The sequence below is a fragment of the Sphaerodactylus townsendi genome, linkage group LG02, assembly GCF_021028975.2.
Source record: "Sphaerodactylus townsendi isolate TG3544 linkage group LG02, MPM_Stown_v2.3, whole genome shotgun sequence".
Taxonomy (NCBI): domain Eukaryota; kingdom Metazoa; phylum Chordata; class Lepidosauria; order Squamata; family Sphaerodactylidae; genus Sphaerodactylus; species Sphaerodactylus townsendi.
This window is the reverse complement of record NC_059426.1, coordinates 145105130-145129983: the sequence shown is the minus strand read 5'-3', so window position 1 is coordinate 145129983 and position 24854 is coordinate 145105130. Positions and strand designations below refer to the sequence as shown.

General features: G+C 43.0%; 1 protein-coding gene across 14 annotated transcripts in view; it reads right to left on the bottom strand.

The window, feature by feature from the left end:
- The window catches only part of NRXN3 (neurexin 3), a 1536364-nt gene that overhangs the window by 1083012 nt on the left and 428498 nt on the right, over positions 1–24854 (bottom strand). For all 14 annotated transcript variants that reach the window (XR_007243535.1, XM_048485034.1, XM_048485036.1 and 11 more), the window contains one exon: positions 1362–1669. Coding sequence is in view for 13 of the 14 variants with exons in the window: in XM_048485034.1 (XP_048340991.1) it covers positions 1362–1669 (308 nt within the window). In the remaining variant the exon portion in view is untranslated. The remainder of the gene's footprint in view (positions 1–1361; positions 1670–24854) is intronic.

The window sequence follows — 24854 nt, the reverse complement described above, 5'->3', positions numbered from 1 at the left end:
GTAAAGCTCATTCGTCATGTGGCAGATGGACTCAAATGCCTGCTATATTCACCAGTTTTCAGAAAAAGGTCAAGGTGCAACCACTGGGTCATTACTGACCCATGAAATAATGTCACATCATGATGTTTACTAGGCAAATCGTGTTTCTGGGGTGGTTTACCATGGCCTTGCCCAGTCACCTACACTGTACCCAGCAAGCTGAATACTCATTTTGCCAACCTTGGAAGGATGGAAGGCTGAGTCAACCTTATCTGGCTACCTGAAATGAACTACCATTGGGATTGAACTCAGGTCATGAGCAGAACATTGACTGCAGAACTAAAGCTTAACGCTCTGCACCACAGGGCTCCACCAGTTTTCAGAAGCAACGTTTTTAAAACAGATCTTACCTATTTAAGTGCATGTATTTATATTTTATGAAAGAAAGAGAGAGGTTTCAATTTTCTCAAATTGGATTTCTCAGTGACCTGACAGAGCAGTTGGCTCTGAGAAGTAACAGGTGGGTTTACAAAAGGGTGCAGTCACGAATCAGGGTGTGGGAGGCTCTTCTGTGGTGGCTTTGATTAGTAGGTCTTTCCATTTTTGAAGTCCTCACAAGGAAGAGTAGACAGAGACAAAGCAGCAGTAGTGCAGGTTCAGAATGAAAAACCGAAACAAAGAAATAAGGAGATCTGGAAAAAGTAGGGCTAGTTCAATGCACAAGACTAAAATAAGTACATCACACACAAAATAAAGTAAAAAACCAAATAGGCAAACCAAAGGCTGGGGACACCATCCCCTGGAAAGTTCTTCCACACATGCCTCTTCAAATGCCATTCATCTCAATGGGGCTTGTGCAGGACAACTTCCAAGAGGATTGTGTCCCTTACAGAAATAAAGTAATGACATCATGGAAATGGTTAAATCAATTAACAGGACATAAAGGAGAAAAAAAGGAGAGCGGGAAAAGCAGCTGCAGAAAATAGTCTCCATTCCTACTGTAATTAAATGCAACAAGAATATTACTGATAAGATTGAAATGTAATTAAGGAAATAATAAAAGAAATAAAAGAAGGGGGAAAGAGCAAAGGAAAAGGGAGATGAAAGTGAAGTTAAATCACAAAATCGTATTGTTAAATCATATCAGAGGGGGGGGGAGAGAAAATTATTAAGTGGAAATGAAGATATTGCAATGAGGCTAAGTTACAGTAAATTAACCATCACTGTTATTTCCTTCTAGTTACTGGACAATGTTAGGGTTACAAATGCTTTAGTGCTCCCACCCTAAGTCCCATGTGTCTAACAATTAGCTCATGTTGACTGCCCCAACTTTGATTCACTAGTTAGAAAACTTCCCAGCATTCTCTCTCCTCCCCCATTACCTGCCGCAGGTTGCGGGTCACTTTAACTTCGTGCCAGAAGTTGTCGTTAAATTTCCCACGGTCACTGACTGGCTCCACAATGGCCTCAAAGGCTCCGGACCCCAGGTTAATGATCAATGAGACCGCGCCGTCTTTCAGAGCCAAGTTGACATAATCAGCTGATTTGCCCGTGTGCAGGATAAGCCCATTACGCTGCCATGTCTTGAAGGAGAGAGTGATCTCATCACTGCTGCTTTGGATGGGGTTCTGGGACAGGTCATAGCACAGGTATTCAGACCCACGGAATGTGGCAACATTCTCTTCTCTCGCTGCAGGGAGACAAAAAGGAAGACAAGAGGCTCAGGTCTTGTTTCCAGTAAAGAATAAAACTCTTCCAAACTACTGAGACATTTGAAAGCATTCTTATTTCGTTGCACACCACCTCTGTAAGTCTCTTGCCATGAAAACTCTACTGGGTTACCATAAGTCAGCACTTTGTGTGCGCGTGCACACATACACACACACACACACACAGAAAGCTGTTTTGGCATCTGGAGGCCAAAACTCTGATCGCCACATGACAATCATAGCAACTTTTCTGTGCAAAGAATTCTGAGTCTTTCTTGGGAACATACTTTTTTTAACTATCAAAGAGTATGTGAAAAAAGGAAGATTTATCAGCGGTTAGTCTTACTGTAATTGTGCAACTGACTATCACAGTGATTCCCAGCCTTTATCACTCATGTACCCCTTGGCAACCCATTTCTCTAAAATTGTACCCCCATAGCAGCAAACTCATTATGCAATGTTTTCATGTAGCCCCAAACACTCTGGCATATAGCTGTGGGGGTACACGTACCTCAGGTTGGGAACCACTGGATTAACAGATTATATAATTTGACTAATTACAGCTTCTGACAAATTGTTCTTCAGCCACTGGAGTCTTCTAAAATTGGCTGCTAACTAAAAAATCAATTCTCAGTTATCTTTCACCCTCATTTTTATTCACTATGAAAACAGTATAAGCTGCACAAGTCCCTGCAACACTGTGGAATGAAGAATGTGTGGAGAGGCGAGAGAAAGATAGTCAAAGGTATGACAGGTAAACTGAAGAAATGACTGCCTGGGAGTAGCACAGAAGTACTAGCCAAGATGACTAAAGGATGCAATGGATTTGGTACAGGAACCCATCCAGTCCACACTACAGTTCTTAGTTGTTCTCACTAATAGAGAAATCAGCCTATCAATGGATTAACAGGTGTCCTGGACAGCACATAATATGGCAAAGCTTGCTAAAGCAAAGTAAGTATAAGTCTCAGAGAGATCATAGGTTCTGATGTGTACCATCTTGAGTTCCATATTAAAGAAAGCTAAATACAAGTCCAATATCTCCTTAAAGATCAACAACATTTTCAGCATATGAGTTTCTGAGAGTCAAAACTCCCTCTGTCAGATACAAGTTAGAATGTAAACCTCTTATATCCCTGTCAGAAGGAAGGAGAGGTGTTGCAAAGAAGGAACTCAGGATGCAGAGGTGCAATGCACACAGAGGCGTTCCTCCCATTGGCCAAAGTAGACAGTTGCCCAGGGCGCCCCCTTGTGGGGGACGCAAAAACTGCAGATTCGTTTGTGGGATTTTTTTGTATTTTCAGTGTTTTTCTGTTTTTGGCCTGCAGAGGGTGCGGTTTTTAGGCTAGCAGCACCACAATTTCAGGGATGTTTCGGGAAAGTCTCCTGATGCTATCACCCAGGTTTGGTGGGATTTGGTTCAGGGAGTCCAAAGTTATGGACTCCTAAAGGGGGTGCCCTATCCCCCATTGTTTCCAATGGGAGCTAATAAGAGATGGGGCTACACCTTTGAGGGTCCATAGCTATGGACCCCCTGAACCAAACTTCACCAAACCTGGGAGGTATCATCAGGAGAGTCTCTTACTGATACCACCCAGGTTTTGTGAAGTTTGGTCCAGGGGGTCCAAAGCTATGGACTCCCAAAGGAGATGCCCCATCACCCATTGTTTCCAATGGGAGCCAACAGAAGATGGGGGCTACACCTTTGAGGGGCCATAACTTTGGACCCCCAGAACCAAACTTCATCAAACCTGGGTGGTATCATAAGGAGAGTCTGCTTAAGATACCCTGAAAGTTTGGTGCTGCTAGCTTAACAATTGCACCCCTGACAGCAGGCAGCCCCCCAAATTTCCCCAGTTTTTCCTTTTAAATCCCCCCCCTTTGGCATGGATTTAAAGGGAGAATCTGAGGTCCCCAGTTTAAACATTGAAAGTGATGCTGTTTCAGGGTGGGGGAGAATCAACCCCAAAATAGCATCACTTTCAATGCCGTTTAAACTGGGAACCCCAGATTCTCCCTTTAAGGTGGATTTAAAAGGAGAATCTGGGCTCCCTAGTTTAAACACCATTGAAAATGATCCTGTTCGGGGGCGGGGGGGGGGGGATTACAGCATCACTTGTTTCAACTAGGGAGCCCAGATTCTCCTTTTAAATCCACCTTAAAGGAAGAATTTGGGGTTCCCAGTTTAAATAACATTGAAAGTGATGCTGTTTCCCCCAATTAGGGGAACTGGATACAACACCATAAAATGTTCTCATAGCAGTAATAAAACATTTCGAAAGCATTATTTCTGTTGTGTGGCATGGGCTACTGCTGTGTTCAGATTTGTGAGTTGTTCTATAACATGATGGTGACTTTGAAACGACCTGCTGTAAAAAATCATTGCTTGGTCACAGTGGGGGAAGGCGGCTGCCCATGAGGGGGCGCCAAACTCCAGTTTGTTTAGATACGCCACTGGGCGTCGCTACAAGGGGGCCGGGGGGGGTGCGCGTTGCACCGGACACATGCCTGCGGGGCATCAAACTCTGGTTTTGCCCAGGGCTCCAATTTGCCTAGTTATGCCACTGAATGCACATTGTAATCAGCACCATTAGAGCAGAGGGATCCTCTGAAGATGCTAGCTACAGATGCAGGCAAAATGTCAGCAGAAAATGCTACTGGAACACGGCCATACAGCCCAGAAACCACACAGCACCCCAGTGATTCTGGTCGTGAAAGCCTTTGACAATACAGAGGAAAATGCTTGAGGACACAACATTAGCATCTATAGTGGATTTTCAAAGGCTCATACCCTGAATTTCTTGTTCATCTCTAAAAAGATACTGGACTTGTAACTAGCTGTTCTACTGCAGATCAACATGGTTAGCCTCTGAAACTAATTATAAATGGGATACAAATAAAATAAATACTAAATACTAAGAGGACAAAGTATCTAAACTTGGGTGCATGCTGTTTTTCTTTTTGTTTTATTGACTTTTCCTGTGTGTGTGTGTGCTGGTAATTATCAATTCTGGAATGCTGAGTATGAGCACTTTGGGGGGGGGGGGGGAGAAGGCTCTCCCAGGTACTCCAGGAAGAACTGCTGGAAATTGATGTAACTTTTTATATGAGTACTGGCATCTTTTTTAAAACAAAAACAAAAAAGCACCGTGAACATAATGTTCTCTTGGAGAAGGCAGAAGCCCATACTGATAGCATCAGCTTGTCCATATTTTCTTTTCTTTCCCTTAACAATAATATCAAAGACAGGCAACACAATCCTAGTAGGCAACACAACCCTAGTAATCATTAAAAAGATTTTATGAAGCTCCTCTGAATTGTGATGATCCCATGAGACTTAGGAATGGCCCACCCATTCATATGTACCACAATATCTCTCTTCATTCAGTAACTTGTAGACGAATATGTGAACTGCTGCAACCCTGGGAAACAACAACAATTTGAAAATCTGATTGGTGAATTGCACAGTAAGGAACAATATTCGGGGCGACTGAACCTTGCCCATTAGACAGGTTTAAATTGTGTTTGGCCATCATAAGGTTTGCATATTTGTGTCTTTGTAATCTGTCATCCTCTCTATCTGGCTACAAGAAACTCGTTGGCCCAGTATTAACAACATGCAGCTACTCTCTTCAGAAGAATTGCTGACTATTACTATACTCTTAAGGTCAGGAGAATCTACAGCTTTGCAGCTCTCCGCACTAGCCTCCAGCCTTTCTCTTCTTTGCTGCTCTGATTTCCTAGCTTACTAGCTTTTGATCTAAAGGAAAGAAATGTGTAACAATCAAGTCAGACACACACTTTATATACCTGCAGGAACTTCTGATCAAATAGCTAAAGTCTGAGGTCGGATGTCAAATGGAGACATTATTATAAAGCCATTTATCCACAACCAAATATTTGTGAAGCATTCGATATTACACTTTTAAAATGACTAGGATGAGGTTGAGGCAAAACAAAATGAGTTCAATACAAGATATATTAATAGGGCTTGATACTTGAGCCATTTATACAGAATCTGAATGAGTTATTGAATGCAATAGTTTAAACAAAAGGTAAAACATGAATCCAAATATTAATTCAAGAAAACTACCAAACCACAGATTCATTAAATATGACAAAGAGAACAAAATGGAAGGATTATTCCACAATTATAACTAAGAGACCATCCTGCAGCTGCCATTCCACTGCAAGAATTACTTACAAACGCTCTCTCAAAACTGGTAAAATGATTGCATGAAGTTTACAAATATATAAGTAAAATGCTTTTTTAAAGAAGAAAAAACACTTAAACTACGTTTTCTGAATTATGTATAATTTTATTTCTCCAAGGAGTTCATGGAAATATATATGGTTTCGGTGTTATGTGGTTTTCCTTACATATATATGGTTTCGCTCTTCCTCTTAATCTTGTCAACTTAATTATGCTGAGGGAAAATAACTGGCCCAAGGGTATGGTGACCATTAGTGACTAGAGAATCGTGAGGAGGGGAAATGATGTCACACCTCTGTAGAAATTGCCAGAAACTCTACAGCAAAACCATATTGAGGACTAGAATAACTTCTGGGTTTTGCTTGGAAATGACATGCCATCAGCCCAACTGGCAACCCTAGATTCCTGGTGAATGTGAAATTGAACACAGGCCTCCCAAGGCCTCCCAAGTCCTGTGTTCTAATCACTACATCATACTGAAGTTTACTCCAGCCCTCGCTTATGCCACACTTTCAGTGGCATAAGTCCTGTAAGTCCTATAGGGCTTTCGGGCGGTGGCCAAGGTTCAGAGCTTTTTCTTGCTCCCCATGCCACCAGAAAGCCCTCAGAGACAGGAAGATGGAGCCACATTGATGCCACATCCTGCTGTATCCAGCCTGGGGTGGGGGACTGTCAGGGAACTGCAGGCCCCAACCAGATGTTAATAACCCTATCAACCAAACTTTGCTTCCTTATTGATAAATGTCAAGGGGGTGAATTACATATTTTTTCCCTCACATAAGATGCCAGATGCTTTCAACAAAAATATGTCAACCTATACACACACAAGCAAGAGACCCGCAAGGACTTGCAGGAATAGTTCATTTTTCCCATTTCCCGCTATGTCCTCTTTCCCTTTCTTGAAAGTCTCTATAACTTCTCCCCCTTTCCTGCTTCCTTCTCTCCTTCCTGCCCACCAGCCAATCTACCTTTATCTACACCCATCCCCCATATTCAGCTTCCCCTCATGCCCTGCCCCTGTCAGCATCTACCAGGAAAAAAAACTATTGTCCAATTGTGTGGTTCCAGGATGTTCCCTTCATACAACAGATTAACCAGCATAAAGCAGATAACCCAAATAATCAGTAGGTGAGAAAATACCAAGACGTTTGCCAAGGAAAGAACTGTGCAGCTTATATCTACTAATAACAGCAAGCACAATGTATTAGGAAGCTATATATTGTTTACCATATCAATTCAAGCAAGAAAGGGCAGAAAGATTTCAATTTCACACATTAAAGAGTTTAGGAAATTAAACAAATACACACTGTCGCCCGTTGCAGACATTACACTTTGCTCACATAAAATGCAGCCATGCATTTTGGGAATGGAATACACGTGATCCAGTGTTGTGTGAAGGCTTGGACGGAACAAGGCTTAGATTGCTATAGCTTCATTAAATGCTCACAGGTATTCCATGGTCCTGTGCTGAGCAGGCTGGGCTAGCTTGATCTCACCAGATCTTGGCAGCTCAGAAGGTTGGTCCTGATTGGTACTTGGATGGGCGACTACCAAGGCCCAGGCTTGCTAAGCAGAGGCCGGCAATGGTAAATCACCTCTGTTCATCTCCTGCCTTGAAAAGATGTGACTTGATGGCACTTTCTAACACCACAGCTTCCATTTACACCAGGGGTAGGGAACCTGCGGCTCTCCAGATGTTCAGGAACTACAATTCCCATCAGCCCCTACCAGCATGGCCAATTGGCCATGCTGACAGAGGCTGATGGGAATTGTAGTTCCTGAACATCTGGAGAGCCGCAGGTTCCCTACCCCTGATTTACACAAACCAGAACCCTGTCATGAATGGAAGCTAAATCTACATGGAAAAACCATGTGCTGCCCAGATCACAATATGGTGATCAGGAATATTGTGTTCCCAAATTAGGTGGCTGGTGGGCCAACTCTCCACATTTATGGGATACATAAGAGCATCTGGAAAGAACTTATGAAATACTTGAATGCTTAAAGTCAGTGATGCCACCACCCTCTTGTACTCCACCTTCATATCAGTAAATAGTATTTGGCATTTCCAAGCACATTCATTTATGCATGCATGAGGAATTAAAACTAACCATGCCAAATCACAGCTTGGTTTTTACAACCATTAATGTTTGCACTTTAATATAAATGCTGTGAGTCAATGTGACAGAGCATTGCACAACTACTGGGGAGAGCTGGGTCCAAATCCCCACTCTTTTATGAAGCTCAATAGGTGACATTTGGTCAGCCGCTCTTTCACATTTTAGCCTACTTCATAGGGTTGTTGTGGAGATATGAGGAACTATTAATGCTACCTGTGCTTAAAAGAGATAGATGGGCAGACAATAATCCGTATTAGATATGAACATCACAGAAACACTGAAGACTTGATTCAATTTCATTTAACCACTCTAACTTCCCATAATTCCCATTCATTTCAATGCCTCTAGATGGAGCAATCTAACAGCACAGCAGACTATCAGTGAAAGTAAAATGAAGTTTACAGAAACTAGTTTTAATACAATAAATGCAAGCTGGTGATTTGCGTGTGATTTGCAAGTACTAATTTACTGTTCAGTTGACATCATGTAGAAGAACGTAAATACAGCTTTGAAAGTCGGTTGTTCAATGCACACACAAAAATTTCATTTTATGCTTCACTTGCTAATGTTACCATAATCTAAACCCAAATCCTTAATCAGAAAAAATGGAATTGCATTGTTCTGGAAGAGATATGAAGAAGTTTACATTAATACAGTTCTAAATGAATCATTCCAAGGGCTGATACGGAGAAAGAATTGAGGATTTCCAGGTTCACAGAGCAAATTTCAACCAACTGCGCTCAGGAGTCAAACTGTAAGGGAGGCTTCTCTAAAGAGGATTGTGCAGTAATTTATCTTGACTGCAAATTCTTTGTGGGAGCACCTGTGCATTTAAGAACTGTGCAGAATAAAAGCTTTCAGGGGGCAAGTTTCCACATTGGGATTTACAACATGCCCCCACTTTATTTAGTAGAAAGACAATAATGCTAGGAAAAGTTGAAGGGAGCATGAAAAGAGGAAGAGCCAAAACGAAATGAGTCTTTGTAACATATAGAAGCACTTAGGCTTATACAGTCAATGGAATCTTCAGAGCTCGGAGGGCTAATTTAGAACTCTGCAGGATTGGCTGTGAAAGCTGCACAGTATTATAACGCCTGAGGACAGGGAGTTCTGAAAAAAAAAGTTGTATTGTGAGATCCAGAGTGAATGGTAGCTCAGAGATAGCTCTATTCTCTGGAAGCGGAGGGCCAGTTCAGAGTGGACTGTGCTTCTCTGAATTAAGTGCCAGGAAGGGCAGAGTTCAGTAAAAGAATCTGTACCAGAGTTCCTGGGTTTAACTATAACACAGTAATACCGGTTAATCACACTGGTGGCTTGGTTTTTTTTTTCTTTGAGGAGAACCCCACTCAGATATGAAGCAGTGAAGCTTCTGAGAGAAGGGGAGTTATATAGAGAGAATTGGAGCTTCCTCAAGGAGAGTGGCCATCCTTCTATGGTAAGCACCGTGTGAGAGAGACACTTAAAGGGAGAGTTTTTCTTAGTTTTTATGTCCAAAGAACTATGTCTGTGTAGTACTTACCTGAGGGTAAAAAGTAAGATTTTTAGAAAAAGGGACAGCCAAACTATAGTGAAGTAACGGATTTATTTTGTCTAGTGTCAAAGTGACAGTATCATCAGAAAGGCACAAAGATAGTGTACTTTCTGTAATTTGTATCAAATGAAAAAGTTACTAAACAAAATCTTGTACATAGTAGTCTCTCTAAAACCAGCTTCATTTGTACCTGTAGTTCCTCCTTAATCCTTTGCTAGTTCAGCTCTTATAAACTTGTTCCTGTAAATAAAATCTTTCTATTTTTGGTTTTAACTTTACAAGCCTCTGGTGCCATTTCTTTATTTAGTTCATGACAGAAAAACAACAGGTTATTTTAATTTTCTTTCAGAGATACGGCCTTGCCTATCAGACAAGTGCCCTAGAAGAGCAGCTAAAGAATATTTAGACAGCTTCTTAGAAAAAAATATATGTGGTAAAACAGAAAGAGTAACATGAACTCTTAAACATCTTTTCCACATTACTAAAAAAATTTGTTCTGACAATAAAAAGTTGCTCAGTCAGAGCTAGAGATTCTGGAGGGAAAAAAGTTCCCTCAGAGCACAGGCAGTTAGCAGAAGTTTGTGTGTGAGAGAGGCACTCGCTGAGTAGACTAGGGGTGCCTCGTTATAGTCTTCATGGCCAGGGCTCCCAATTTGCAAGACCTAAACAAGGCAATAGGACATTTTGGAAGATACTGATTCATAAAGTCACCATGAATTGAAAGTGACTTGACAACACGATGCACACAGGGTTTACGGAGGCCCCAGGGCTTTCCCCTTTAACACAGATCAAAGAAAAACCTGTATCTATATCTGTTTGAAAACTTTATCCAGTTTTTAATGTGCCAAATTATGTTTTGAACTTATTGTTATTTCCATCCTGGGTGTCTGGGATGGGATAGACTGCAGCCATGTTATTCAACCTTTCCAACAATCTGGACTCCAAAATGTGACAAGAGGTCTACCTGAGATTTTCTTGCTTATACAAATTTTTTAAAAATTACTTTGTATATCTTCCCACATCCTTCCACTTTCCAGGCCCAGAATCCCTCTCTGTTGCTGCCAGCATTATCTTTCTTGCTCCAAAAAATGGCAATGGTTCTATTGGTGTGACCCAATCCAGATACAGTTATGTCAGGTGAAGATGTGTGGGACAATATGGTATCTGAATATAGTTGAAAAAGATGAAGACCACCACTCAGGATGCATTGATACATCACAAATAGCAGTTATCAGTTGCAAGTTCTTTGTTTCCTTTCTTTATGTAGAGAAGAATCAAATGTATAACATGAATAAAATTGCCCCATACTGAAGGATTTTTGCCATAGACAGTACAGTGGAACCTTGGTTTTCATTGCCTTCGGTTCTCATCGGTTTCAGTTTTCATCGATTTTTTCAGGGAAAAATTTGTCTCAGTTTTCATGCAGGGGTTTGTGGAGAAAAGTCACCCAGAAAAAGCTGTTGCAGGCCATGTCTGCAACTTGTTTAATGATATCATCTTGCCCCATTTCAGACACATCTTAAAGAGGCGTCAGAAACAGACCTCTTTGGACAGCTTTCTGGTGCGACATTGGTCCACTGGCTCTGAAGCTGGTCCTAGTGTTATTGTTTGTTACTGTTTTCAGCATTAAACACTATGTTTATTCACCACAAATGTGGTTTTGGTATGTTTTTTGGAGTGCCTAGAATGGATTAATTGGATTTACATTGATTCCTAAGGAAAAATTTGCCTCGGTTTTCATCTATTCTTTTTGGACAGATTTACCAACGAAAACCGAGGTTCCACTGTATTGCAAGACGTGGCTGGATTAAGACTTCTGTGGTTTATAGTGCTACACTAAGCAGAGTTATACTATTTGTTGACTTTGATTGCCTACGAAGAATATAACTCCAATTAGGGTGGCACTCTTGGTCTCCAGTTTGACTGAGCCAAGGCAAAACACTTTAAATTGTTTCCACCCCCTCTTTGTGAGAACTGGAAAACTGTCTCTCTAGGGCAAATGCATGAAGTCCAGATTAGCAAAATATCTGCACAATAGGCCATAAAAGCTTATCCTGTCCTGGCTGGAAGAGCAAGACCATGTTTATCCTGAATTTGATTATGCAATGTCTTTCAGTCTTTGACTCATTTTCTTGCCTTTGGTACCCCACAGAATGAGAAGGAAACACCAGATCGTCTGATGAAAAATAAAGCAGCCAATGTCTGGGAAGGGCAGAAATGTCAATCTTCTATGATAGTGTTTCACAGTCAAAGCTATTGAGACAAGCTTCAGCAAAAGCCACATTCAGATAAATTGAACTTGCTGGTGCTATGACAGTGAAAGGGGATGAATAATCTTACAACATTACCTTTTAAAAGCGAGCAGTAAACTTCGTCAACAGCTAAGCTGAGCATTATGCGACTCGCCATCAAACTGGCTGATTCTATTTGCTCTGTTGTTTCTCCTGCTTAAGCAACATGACATCTCTGAACAACTGAAATCCATGCCTTCAGTCCCATTACCCTTCCTCTTGCCTGACTGAACCAATGCAGCATATGCTCTCTGAATCTACTGTGACATCACAGGCACTAAGAAACAGCATCATTTGCTCAATGTCACAGGAAGAACAGAAGAGGGGAAAAATCTCTACTCCCTTGCAGAAAGACCCCTTTCCAGTCTATAGAGAAGTATGTCAAAAGAACCATGTAAAAAGACAGGCGATAAATCACGTGTTTGTTTATTATTTTAAGATAAGATTTATTGTTGTGGTCAATTGACCCATAAAACTACTTCATACAGCAGAAAACAGTATCTAGTCAACAACAGCAAACAGGTCCATAGACTAAAGGAACAAAAGGGGTAAGGTTACTTAGGAGCAGTGGTGGGATTCAGCCAGTTCGCACCGGTTCGTGCAAACTGGTTGCTTAAAGCAGTCGGCTGTTCTGAGGCGCTAAAACCCCCTCCTTCCCTGTCCCAGGGGAGGGGGAGCAGGGGGCTCCCCCAAAGGCTGTGCCGCTGGCCCAGAGGCAGGCGGGCCAATCTGCGGCCAGCCAGCCCCATTGCCGGAGAACACCCCCCTCACAGCTGCCTTCCCTCACCTCCCCAACATCGAAAAGGGGGGCGCAGCAGCCAGGTAAGTGGGCAGTGGGGGGGCACAGCAGGGTAGCAGGCGAACTGGTAGTTAGATCATTAGAATCCCACCACTGCTTAGGAGCAGAATATTACAACAATAAAAGTTGCAGAATCCATAAAATAATACTTTTATTCGGACCAACATATATCAAGCATAATAATCAAGCATTTAAAAAGTGCCAGTTCACCATGAAGCCTGTTTAGAATGGTTGCCAAACTCCAGGTGGTACCTGGAGATCAGCTGCTACTATGACTCATCTCCAGGTGACATTATGACTCATCACCTAGACTGCCCATAGTGGAAAGTGGACTGTATAGTATTTTTTCACACTGAAATCCCTCCCCTCCCCAAACACTGTCCTACCAAGGTTCCAACCCCGCCCCCCTGCCCAAATCTCCAAGTATTTCTCAACGTGCTGGAAACCCTACCGCTCAGTGACATGGAGAAGACCATTGTGCAGCTGCTACCAGGTTTGCTTGGGTAAATAAAATGGAGGCAGCCAAAAAGCTGTTAAATGTTCAAAATCTGTTTACCGGCAGAAATACCTACTTGCTTAAAACAATATCCTAACAGTTTTCTCTCCCCACACCCTTTCGAAGCAACTCTAAGCACATACCTAATCATATCTACTCAAAAGTAATTCTTATTTTATTCGGTTGTGCTTACTCCCAGGAACGTTTCTTATAATTGCAGCCTTTAAGACTTTCATACTACATTGTAAAAATTGGTCCTAATTGGTCTTGATGAATGCTCTGTTTACAGGCTTAATAACTGTATGGGTGATCGGGACGGTACAGGAAGAAAGAATTATATGCCTGTTCTTCAGATTAATCCCTATGAATGCTCAGGATGTTTATATAAAAACCTATGAACAGGGAGATGTAAGGAAGATATGATTAATTCACAACTTATTGGGCAATAAATTAGAATGGAAAGAGGCATTTTTCTTCTAATCTTCAAAAATCCCTGAGGGCTATTGCAGCTTCAGTGCAGGCAAAGCTCATAAACATTAGTATAATCAAATGGGGAGTGGAGAAACAGGGCTGTAGGCCATTTCCAACCATAGTTTCCTCCCAGAATAATCAAAATGAGTGGCACTTACTTGGCAGCTCATGGAGAGCCACATTTGCTATTACCATCAACCAAAAGAGCCCGCTTTACTCCTATTCTTAGCAGAAGTGCTGCACCTCAGGGTGTCTTGTAGCTTGCCTAACAAGGTGGAACAGTGATCAGAATAGACACAGGTGATATGTCAAAGAGCCACATTTGATCTCAAGCCACTGAGTGAGTATCACTGATATATACTGAAAGATAATGGCGTGTTATATGTGGAATGCTTACCTTGAAGTTGTTCACTGACCAGTGGACTGGCAGTAGGATCTCCTCATGTTTTTCTGTTTACACACAATAAGGCAGCGTACAGTCTGCTGTGCAGGTTGTCTGTTGAACTATGCTGAGCCTCTATTTCTCCTGGTTCTCTTAATTCTGCCCATCAACATAGCCTTAAATGCTATGTCATCATCCCCAGTAGTCTCAAGACTAGATCTGATATCCTGCCCCCACTTCTCTCTCTCTCTCTCTCTCTCTCTCTCTCTCTCTCTCTCTCTCACACACACACACACACACACACACACACACACACACACACATTCTCTCTCTCTCTCTCTCTCTCTCTCTCACTCTCTCTCTCTCTCTCTTCCTGCCACAGCTGCAGCAAAATAAGAGACAGGCTTATTTTAAACTAGAGCCATGGTGGCAAACCTATGGCACTCCAGATGTTCATGGACTACAATTCCCATCAGCCCCTGCCAACATGGCCAATTGGCCATGCTAGCAGGGGCTGATGGGAATTGTAGTCCATGAACATCTGGAGTGCCATAGGTTCACCGCTGCTGAACTAGAGTCTTATTTGAAATAAAGTTTTAAAAAGTCCTCCTGATCATCAGTGAGGGTGGAAGCAGAGCAGGGCAGGTGGGGTGGAGCCCAAAAGAGACAGTGCTTGTACTGTTCCTTGGAAAAGTCAACTCTCTGTTGTTATCATATTAATATATCAATATGAGCATTTAGAGAAACAGTAAGGAGAGGGCAACATGAAATGGGGGTGGGGGAGATGTGGGCAGCAGTGTGAGGGAGTGGGAAGACTGGCTGTGAGCGAAGGGAAGATGTCCAGGTCGAAGCTGTGCTCTCTGGCAAATCTCCCCATTCTGGAAGCAAAGCAAATTAAAAGTTGCTGCAAGAAGCCATGGAGAGAATGGAAAGTGAAAGGGGCTCCAGGAACTAGGTCCAAACAAGAAATCTTGTCACTACAGACATTTCCCCACCACCACCACCGCCACACAGCAGACACCTTGTGCATAATTGGCCTGTGTTATCTCTTCTGGTGCATCATGTTGCTGGTGACACTGTCACTTTCAGTCAAAACTCTATAGTCATTACATTGCCAACAAGGGCCCCCATCAAATGTGAGTCTCCAACAGTTGCCAACCTCATTCTGGCACCTCTTAACAGTTATTATATTCATATATGGCAACAGCATCTAGTTTTTAGGAGATACCATAGATCCATTTTATTTGTTACTGCCTTTAATTGAATGTAAATGGTAGCCATTTTCTTGGGAGGGGTCATTAGAACTTTACTGAACTTTGTATATTGTTAAATTTGAAACTGAGCCACAAAGGAAAGGCATGGTATCCATAATGTAATACAGGGGTCTTCAAACTATGGCCCTCCAGATGTTCATAGACTACAATTCCCATGAACCCCACCACTTGGCCATGCTGGCAGAGGCTGATGGGAATTGTAGTCCGTGAACATCTGGAGGGCCATAGCTTGAAGACCCCTGATGTAATAAATAAATGTATACTCCTGCACGCATGTTCTTATATATATAAATATTTAGAAGTATTTTGTTTATGGTGGAAGATTTCTATCCTACCTTTTTCCAGAACAATAGTGAAAGTGGCTCATAAACAGTTGAAAAGAAAAGGTAAGTCAGACATGCATATATATGATCAGTGTTGTGACATAATACAATGACCTGTGAAAAATCTGACAAGATGCTGACTCAGTGGTACAAAGGTCATAATGCCTGCCTAATTGTAAACTTATGAGTAAACCACTTAAAGTGAACAACACAGCTGTTAAAATTAGGCTTCACTTTGTGAGCTTTGCAAAAAAAAAAGGTAAATGTTAAGTGTCATAGTTAAGTTTAGCCATTTTGGAATCCAAAAGTGAGCACTTTTCCTCTTTGCAAAGCTCATAAAGCGGAGCCTAATTTGAAGGTGAGCTTGTTGTAAGAATTCTAGAGGACCTCTTTATATAGCTTAAGATTGACTTTGATGTGAGAGGCATGTTTTGGGAAACAAATATAAATGTTAAGAAAGAAGACTTTCATCAGTATATAATGCCTTGACCTAACTCTCAGAAAGGCAAATTTCAAACAAAACAGTACAGCCCACCAATACATCTCTTCATTATAGACACTGTTGCTCCCATTGTCATTCTGTCCATGGTGGCCTATCATATCTTCCAGTGCAAAAAGCAGGGTTGGTGGGGGGTTTCTAGAGATAACCCCTGACGTTCTGAATCCCATCCAAATCACTTCATATTTGGCACTACAACATCCATCATCCCAAAGCCAGTATAATTTTGAAGCTCTTTATTTCCTGATGGCTATGTGTTCCATAGAAAAAAATGTATAGATTGACAGAAGCATCCTTTTATTATTTTTAGATGACCCAAAAGAGATGTTTCAATAAGATGGTTCAATTTTATTTTTCATTGCATCTACTGGGAGCCACTTCAGGTTTCCACTGTTGGCAGAGTTGGCAATTGCGCAGGTGCAGCTCAGGTGCCCATCTGAACAAGAATGTCTTGGGGACACGTGTGAACTAGTATAAATCTGTCAGTCTACAGAGCATTTAATTCAGTCTGATGAGCATCAGATGGACAGATGCTACATTATTCAAAGTGTCAGTGCAGCACTGGTGAGGTATCATACCAGTGGAGTTGATCATGTGAACACTGTATTCCATGTGTTACAATATCCGCTGAAAGAAAAAACTACAGTTTTCCTCTACCATAGATAAAGTAAGAATGTGGAGGGCAAAATGCATGAGCATGGAAGTGCAAGGAACACACAGGGCCTGTGCGTAGCACATGGTAAATCTCTGTTTGTTCACGCATGCCTTCCCTCCCTATGATAGGCTAGCACACCCCCTTGCTCACCTCTTTCTTTTTCTTCAGCAGCCCAGCAAAATCCATGTCTACAGGGATGAAGGTTAATGAATCAAATCCAATCTGCTGAACACCTTATCAGCCATGCACAGGCCTGTTCCTGAAAGCTGACCTTTACCACTGCATGCCATCAGGAAAAAAATGAAGCCACGCAGCAAAAACAATTCACACAATACATGCAGAGGACATTAGCTTGTTATGAGAGTCTATCATCAAATGGAGGGTGGGACAAAGAAAGAAAATTGACAGGCAAGTGGCATCCTTTTCATCTGCATCTTTTGGTGCTCTATATGACTGAAGGATGCAGTTTAAATCCCACTGAAATTAATAGCAATGTTTCTGTTGAATGAATAGCTTTGAATGGCATCTGAAGTGTCAAGATTGGCTAAGAAAGCAGAGAAGAAAAGAAAGACAGCACCAACATTCCCCCTCCCTACTGTGTCCACGTTGTCTACTACAGGCAATCCTATTCCATTCCAGTGTTTGTCATGGCATAAGCTCAGGACATAAAGAAATCTATCAGGAGTCTAGGAGAGTCAAATCACAAACTAAGAGTCATTACTACTTCAAGCACCAGTCACTATGCTTTACTGCAGCAAATTGTTTTCAAAGTGATGCCTACACTGATAACAAGGATCACAGCTGAAAATAACAGCTACCAAAGTCTTGCATTCATTCACCAAACAGTTATAATGTAAGGGGGGGCATTCAGTGGCTGTCACTCAGTTCATGCTGAAGTTTTAACCTTGTGTCTAGTTTCTTCAAAAATGACACATTATTACTCTAGTACGAGTTTAGCCTCATAAGGAAACAAAACTGAAACAAAAGGAGAAATATGCTATAGCAGGTTGTCCTGGTTCAAATCATTCTACATTGTATGGAAAGAAAGCAGAATCATAGCGAGTTATATTCTGTGCTTATTCCCGTTCAGCAGAAGACAGAAGACAACAGAAGACCTCTGTGTGTAACAGACTTCCCTCTGTGATACACCTCTGAAGATGCCAGCCACAGATGCAAGCGAAACGTTAGGAACAAGATCCACCAGACCACAGCCACACAGCCCGGAAAACCCACCAGATCCAACAACAAAATTCGAGGTTCTTTATAAAAAGCCAAGGTTGATTTTTTTTAATTTTTTTTATATCCCGCCCTTCCTGATAGGGCTCAGGGCAGCAAACAATATATAAAACAATTAAAACAATACAGCAACACATCTATTAAAACTTTAAACAGCAAAAACTCTAGAACAATAAAAGATGGTCAGTCCCCGGTGACAGCAGGGTCATTGAAAAAGAATACGAGAAGGTCACTAGATACCACAATTTGAAAATTGAACTTCAGCGTCTATGGCACAAACCAGATGAGGTTGTCCCAGTGGTAATTGGCACGCTGGGCACCATCCCAAAAACACTAGGACAGCGCTTGAAACATCTTCGAATTGACAAAATTAACATCTGTCAAATTCAGAAGGCAGCCCTGCTGGGAAAAAAATCTCACATTTGCTGTACATGGATGATTTGAAGTTGTATGGGAAATCAGACACAGAAATCCAGTCACTAGTAAACACAGTCCGAATTTTCAGCACAGACATTTTGATGGAGTTTGGCCTGGAAAAGTGCGCTACTGTGGCAATAAAGAGGGGCAAGATCACCGAGAGTGATGGGATTGAAATGCCTGATGGCCAACTCATCAAGTGCAACCAAGAGGCAGCTTATAAATACCTGGGCATTTTGCAGCTGGATAACATCAAGCACGGGCAAGTTAAGACTGTTGTCAGCAGAGAGTACACCCAGAGGGTCAGGAAAATTTTGAAATCTAAATTAAATGGCGGGAATACCATCAAGGCCATCAACCTCTGGGTGAGGCTCGAATTGTAATGAAGGCCAACAACCAGCTAAAGATCTGGCAGCTGTGAAATCTACAATGATGATGATGATGATGATGATGATGATGATGATGATGATGATGATCATCATCATCATCATCATCATCATCATCCTCCTCCTCCTCCTCCTCCTCCTCCAATCAGGTCGGCTGGCAAGATATAAAAGCTTGGCGGAAAAGCTCGGTCTTATAGGCCCTGTGGAACTCACCAATGTCCCGCTCCCAGGCAAACACCACAGGGGACGGACTTGTTTATTTTTCCTGCCTTGCCGCCTGCTCTCCCCACCCCACAGCTACAGCCAATCAGAATGTCAAAAAAGGGAACGTTCGCACATGCGCAGGAACCTACATAAACTACACAAATGCAATCGTATGTAAACGTACGTAAATGTAAACGTTCTTGTGGAAAATGAAAATAAACTGGGGGTTCATGCATATTTCACTAACAGGGCATCCGTGTGAAGGGAGAAACTGGGGCTTTTTCCCCACTTACCTTAAGCCCCGCGCTACTCTCCTCAAGTAGCACGGGGTCCCGGGGCACTCCCCACTACAGGGGCGGCGACAGCGCAGCCGCACCGACGTTGCCGCTCTCGCGCCCCCTCAGTGTGCGGCATCCCTGGTGCTCCTCAAAACGGCGCCTTTTGATGACCCCGCGCCCGGAGATGCCGCGCGCTGAGAGCAGCACACAGCAAAGGGGATCAAAGGTAAGTGGGGAAAGGGCCTGGGATAAAGCCACTCTGGGATATATGATCCCAGGTCTATCCCAGGATATTTTGTCTGTGGGGAAAATGCCTATGAAAGATCACTGAAACCAGACAAGGAGTCTCAAAACGAGATTTTAGGAGATCCAGCTAGATCACGGTAGCCTGTCCAAAATAATTGAAACTGCATGATGACCCATATGAACTTCCACTATGATGCTGGAACTGTAGAGATGGAGAAGGGGGATTAACTCTCCATGTAGTTTCACAAATCACCCTTTTACTATGCTGCTGCTAGCTCTCAAAAGGGAGGGGGAAAATAACATGTCTCTTAACTTGACAGCTTGATCTCAACCAAGTTCTGAGTGGACTTGATTAGCATTTAAAAAATACTGGGAGGATTCAGTCACACATCTCCCATTGCCTCATTTAGTTTCACCTCAAGAGAAGGAGAAAAGATCTTTCCTCTCTCAGAGAAAAGGGAAATTCTATAACAAATGAAATCATCATCTTTCAATTTATCACTCTAGAGGTGGACTCCAGCTACCAGTATTGATTTAGACAAGACAAAATCAAACAAACAAAAATGCCTCCTATGAACATTCATCACAAGTGAAATACAGCTCTCAATGAACAACCCTCAAGTTACAACTTTGCTTTCAATTTGAGGAGAAAAGGGGAACTCTTAAACCATGCAGATGGTAAATAGCTTTGTCGTTTGAGGTTATTTGGTTAATTAGCTTCCTGTTTTAAAAGATGGGAAAAACCTTTTCAGGGAACCATTGATTTGAAAAAGATGGGCTGTGGTTGAGTAGAGGGATAATTCCTACTCCTAAACTTCCTTTCACATGTTATTTTGCCTCACCTTTCCTTCCTTGGTCACTCTTCAATGCCTTCTCTTGTTCTGTTTGCACATCTGCATCCTTATCTCAGTGCCTCTGCTCAAGGGCATGGGGGAGAAAATAGCACCCAGGGCAAAATGGTGCCCGGGTGCCACCCTGTGGCCCCGTCCCTTGCCCTCCCTGCCCCCACTTACTTTTTTCTGCCTCCTTGTCCCCCCACCCACCCACTTACAGCTTTCTGCCAGCTGAAAATGGCTCAGGCTGGTGGGGTGAAGCGAGGCCTAGCGAGGTGGGGCGAGGGGGGAAGGGGGCAGGGGTGATTTTCTGCCCCCACCAGTGCATGCCTGGTGCATGACGCACCCCCCTTCCCCTTATAGCTATGCCTCTGCCTCTTTCCTTCAGTTCCTGTTTAAGCTGCAACTCATCTGGATGATTTAATGAGATGACACAAGAAATGGTGGGATTACTACATTTATACCCAGTCTTTCTTCCCAAAAGGGTTCCAAGTAGCTTACATCATTCTTCCATTCTCCATTTTATCCTCACAACAGCCCTCCGAAGAAGGTTAAGCTGAGAAAGTATGACTGGACAAAGGTCACCAAGTAAGCTTCCGTGGTAGAGTAGTACTCAAACCTCGGCCTCCCAGATCCTAGTGTAGTCTGTACTGAAAAACAAAGAGTCTTAGGCCTGATTAGAAGACCACTGATATTCTGATAGATTTTAGGCCAGAACAGACTAAAGCTGCGACCGCCTCTGGCAGGGCTTTTGCTGCTCTGGTTGGGGTCCCTTTGGGCAACATGCTCCCCCGCCCCCGAGTCTTGAACTCCTCTCTGGTGAGCCTCCCTCCCCCACCCCCTCCTTGGCCTGGATGGAGGCCTCAGCCGAGAAATCCTTTTCAGTGCCCATTCTGAAGGGAGGAAGGCAGGAAGCCATCACCGAGCCTGGCTGGAGTGAAACTTGACTTGGCGTCCCAAAGCCATCGGGGTTTTCCTTGTGCCAGAGGGCCAGAGGGGGGGGGGTACTGGGGTGGGTGGGTGCTGAAGTCGGAAAAATGAGGTCTTACCCTGGGCACCATTTTCTGCCGGTACGCCTAGTAACTCTAGTAACTCTTCAACATTTCAGAAAGGTGCTCTGTTTAACAGGATGCATTCTAAAACAAACCTATTTTTAAAAAATAAAAATTGTATACACAAAGCTTATTTTCTATCATTCTGCAAAGATCCTTGTTTTATGGTGACAGCTGCTGCCAAAACAACTTTTTAAAAATCTTCACAGCCTATCAGCTCTCCCACGGCCAATCAGAAGTCTTGCTGAACAAAAGCTTCATCTTGTCCTGCCCACCTTCCAAAAACACTTCATGGATGCCCAGAAAGGTGTCCATGGGTGCCAGGCAACACATCGGAGAACTCTGCTGTAGACTGATCATTAATCCTATGAAAGAAGGACTTCATCTGTGCTTTTGCAGTGGCCCAAAATTTGGCAATTTTATCACAACCACTTTTGTCACTTTGTCTTCATAAAATGACAGCATTCTTATTTGTGGCCTTCAAGTCCGAAATACACTGTTTGTGTATATATGAATACTATGTGAAGGATTTTTTCCAGAGCTCATCTCCTTTCTCACAGACCTCAACATATCACCATTGATTTAATGTGATAGATCACAGGAATCCTGCTGGCTCACCAAAGTGCAGCACTCCATAACACGAATGATATTATTTTCATATCTTGATATGATTTATCTCTGTAACTATTCTATCTCTATTGATTCAAGGGACACTTCACAAGATGGAGAGAACATTATTTAAACCCTGCTTGGTTGGTATTACTTGGTGTCAAAAGGGAATAACAAATAATAACAGGCTGTCTTTGGCTTAAGCGTTCTGATCTTCTCAAGATGAGATATGGGAGCAGCTGCAAGAATGTTAATAGAAATTAAGCCAATACAAAGGAATGTTATTGCTTCCGTGTAAATGAATTCCACGCTATGACTTGATACAGAACTTCTGTGCATTATGTGTGGGATTCTAGTTATCATGAAATTCTTTTATCTTAAAAAGAAGTTTGTAGACCTCATGGAACTGAAAAAAACTAAGAATGATTTCACTACATCTTGATCAAGTATTGTTTAATTACCCTTCATGAACTAATGCCTGTTTCATCCACTACCTCAATATGATTGCCATATAAAGTCTTACTATTTAAAAAATAGGCCAAAGGAAAAAATGCATCAAAAAGGGCAGAAATACTCTATAAAGAGCGGCTGCGACTTACCACGGGCGCCATTTCTGTTGGGTAAGGGACAGCCTCCTCGGTGGCTGCTGCCTTCCTCTGTTGCCTCGCGAGCTCCCATTTGCTCACGAGGCTTCTGTTCAAGGGCGTCGAGCAGTGATGCTGGGTTCCCTGACATCAGAGGGGAGGTGGGCCAGGCAGCCTATATAAGGCTGGGCCTGGCCTACTACCTCCCTATTTTGCCAGAGCACGAGTGTTTGCTGGATCAAGCTGTACGCCCCCCCTTTTTGTTTTCCCGGAGGCCGGCGGGGGAGGCCTTGCCCCCCCCCCGCTGCACATTGCTGCCACCGCAGCATTTACCCAGACTCTTTAAAGATGTTTTCTGCCAGGGTTTTGCTTCAGGCCCTTCTGCAGAATAAATTATCTGTATTATATATAAGTTGTTTCAGTATTCTGGGAAGATGTGAAATCCTCAAATGTGTGTCTTTTTGCACATTGAGCAACACATAACAGCACTATCCCACATGGGTACATCGCTGATACCAAACAACAAAAAATGCTCTATACGGGATTTTCCTGCTTAATCTATATGTATAAAAATCTGTCAGTGTGTTTTTCTGCTGACGGGTAATCTCCCAAACTGCTGGACCGATTACTTTGAAATTTTCACACAACGTCGCATTCGCATGCGGCCAGGTTTCCATACTGTTTCCACGCCTCCTGTTGTGTACATGTCACTACTGTGCCAGTTATTGTGTACATGCCACACCTGTGACAGTTGGAATCACAGTTCTGTTCTTCAACCGCGCCATCTGCTGGCCATCAAAGCAACATCCTCTGATACAAGGGAACCAACCATGCCTTCCTTGAAAACCACTGCCTTATGGAGTAAAAGGGATGGGGCGGGCCATATGCACATGGCCCACCCACCCTAGCGGAAGAAGGGGAAGGTGAGGGAGGGTCCAGGGGTTTGCTGGACCAAACGCTCTGAAATTTGAACACAACGTAGCTCATGCCTCCCAGCGTGTTTTCAGCTAGGTAATTCGCCTGCAAGGGAAGGGAGTGAAAGGGACAGGACCAGCCACCTGCACATGGCCCACCCACCCTAGTAGAGGAAGGGGAACGTTAGGGAGGGACTGACCGGGTTGCCATGCAAGGGAACGGGAGAGAGCGAGGGGAGCGAGGAGCCCCTTGCCCCTCCCCTCCCTTGCAAACATTGTGCAATGACACATGTTCGAACCGTTCACTTCCCCTTTTCTTTCTTTTCCACTTCACCAGACTCAGCCACAGTAACGTGTGGCCGGGCCCGTTACTTCTTTCTAAAGAATAAATCTCAGGGGGAAAGGGTTAAATGTATTTTGATGGAGTAAGTGGTGGGATCCAAAAATTTTAGTAACAGGTTCCTATGGTGGTGGGATTCAAACTGTGGCGTAGTGCCAATGGGGCTGGGTGGGGCACAATGGGGGCATGGCCGGGCATTCCGGGGGCAGGGCATTCCTGGGGCAGGGCATTCCTGGGCGGGGCTGTGGCAAGGATGCAGCCACTGTGCCGGTCCTTGGGCAGGAAACGAATGCACGCAGGCACAGGCTGCCATGCACACCGGTGCACCTCCTGCTAGACTGCTTCAAGTTCTGCACGCTACTGCTGAGAGGAGGGGCGTAACTAAGGCAAAAATCACCAATTAGTAACCCCCTCTCGGCACACACAAATAATTAGTAACCTACTCTCGGGAACTTGTGAGAACCTGCTGGATCCCACCTCTGGATGGAGTATTATTGCTTAAATGTACCTTTACTATACATGTACACATACCTTTTAATTTCTGTTTATGCTTTTTTAATGTCATGACTGTGGGGGTTCATTTGTGCATGCCTGCGTAGTTACGCATTGGTGGGAGGTAAGTTTTTTAAAAGACGAAGCTCCATGCAAAGGCAGGACAGCAACCCGCATAGTTTCCGTGAGCTCCAATCTCTGCCTGCATGGATGCATGCAAACGTGAAAACAGGAAAGCAGGTTACTTTATCCCGCCTGCAACCCACTGTGCAATTTGCTGTGTGGAAAGGGCCTGAGTTTTTGCTGGGAGGATTTAAAAAACAACAACAGTAAGCCACTTTGGTTTATCACTCAGGAGAAAAGCGACGTATAAAAATCTAAATGAGTATATTTTATACCACTGTATCCTATTTATATATACTATACTTCAAAACAATGCAAAAATAATGTTTATAATTGCATTTTTATGGGGAGAATCAGGCTTGAACTATCAGGAAAAACATAAAAAAGACTCACAGATT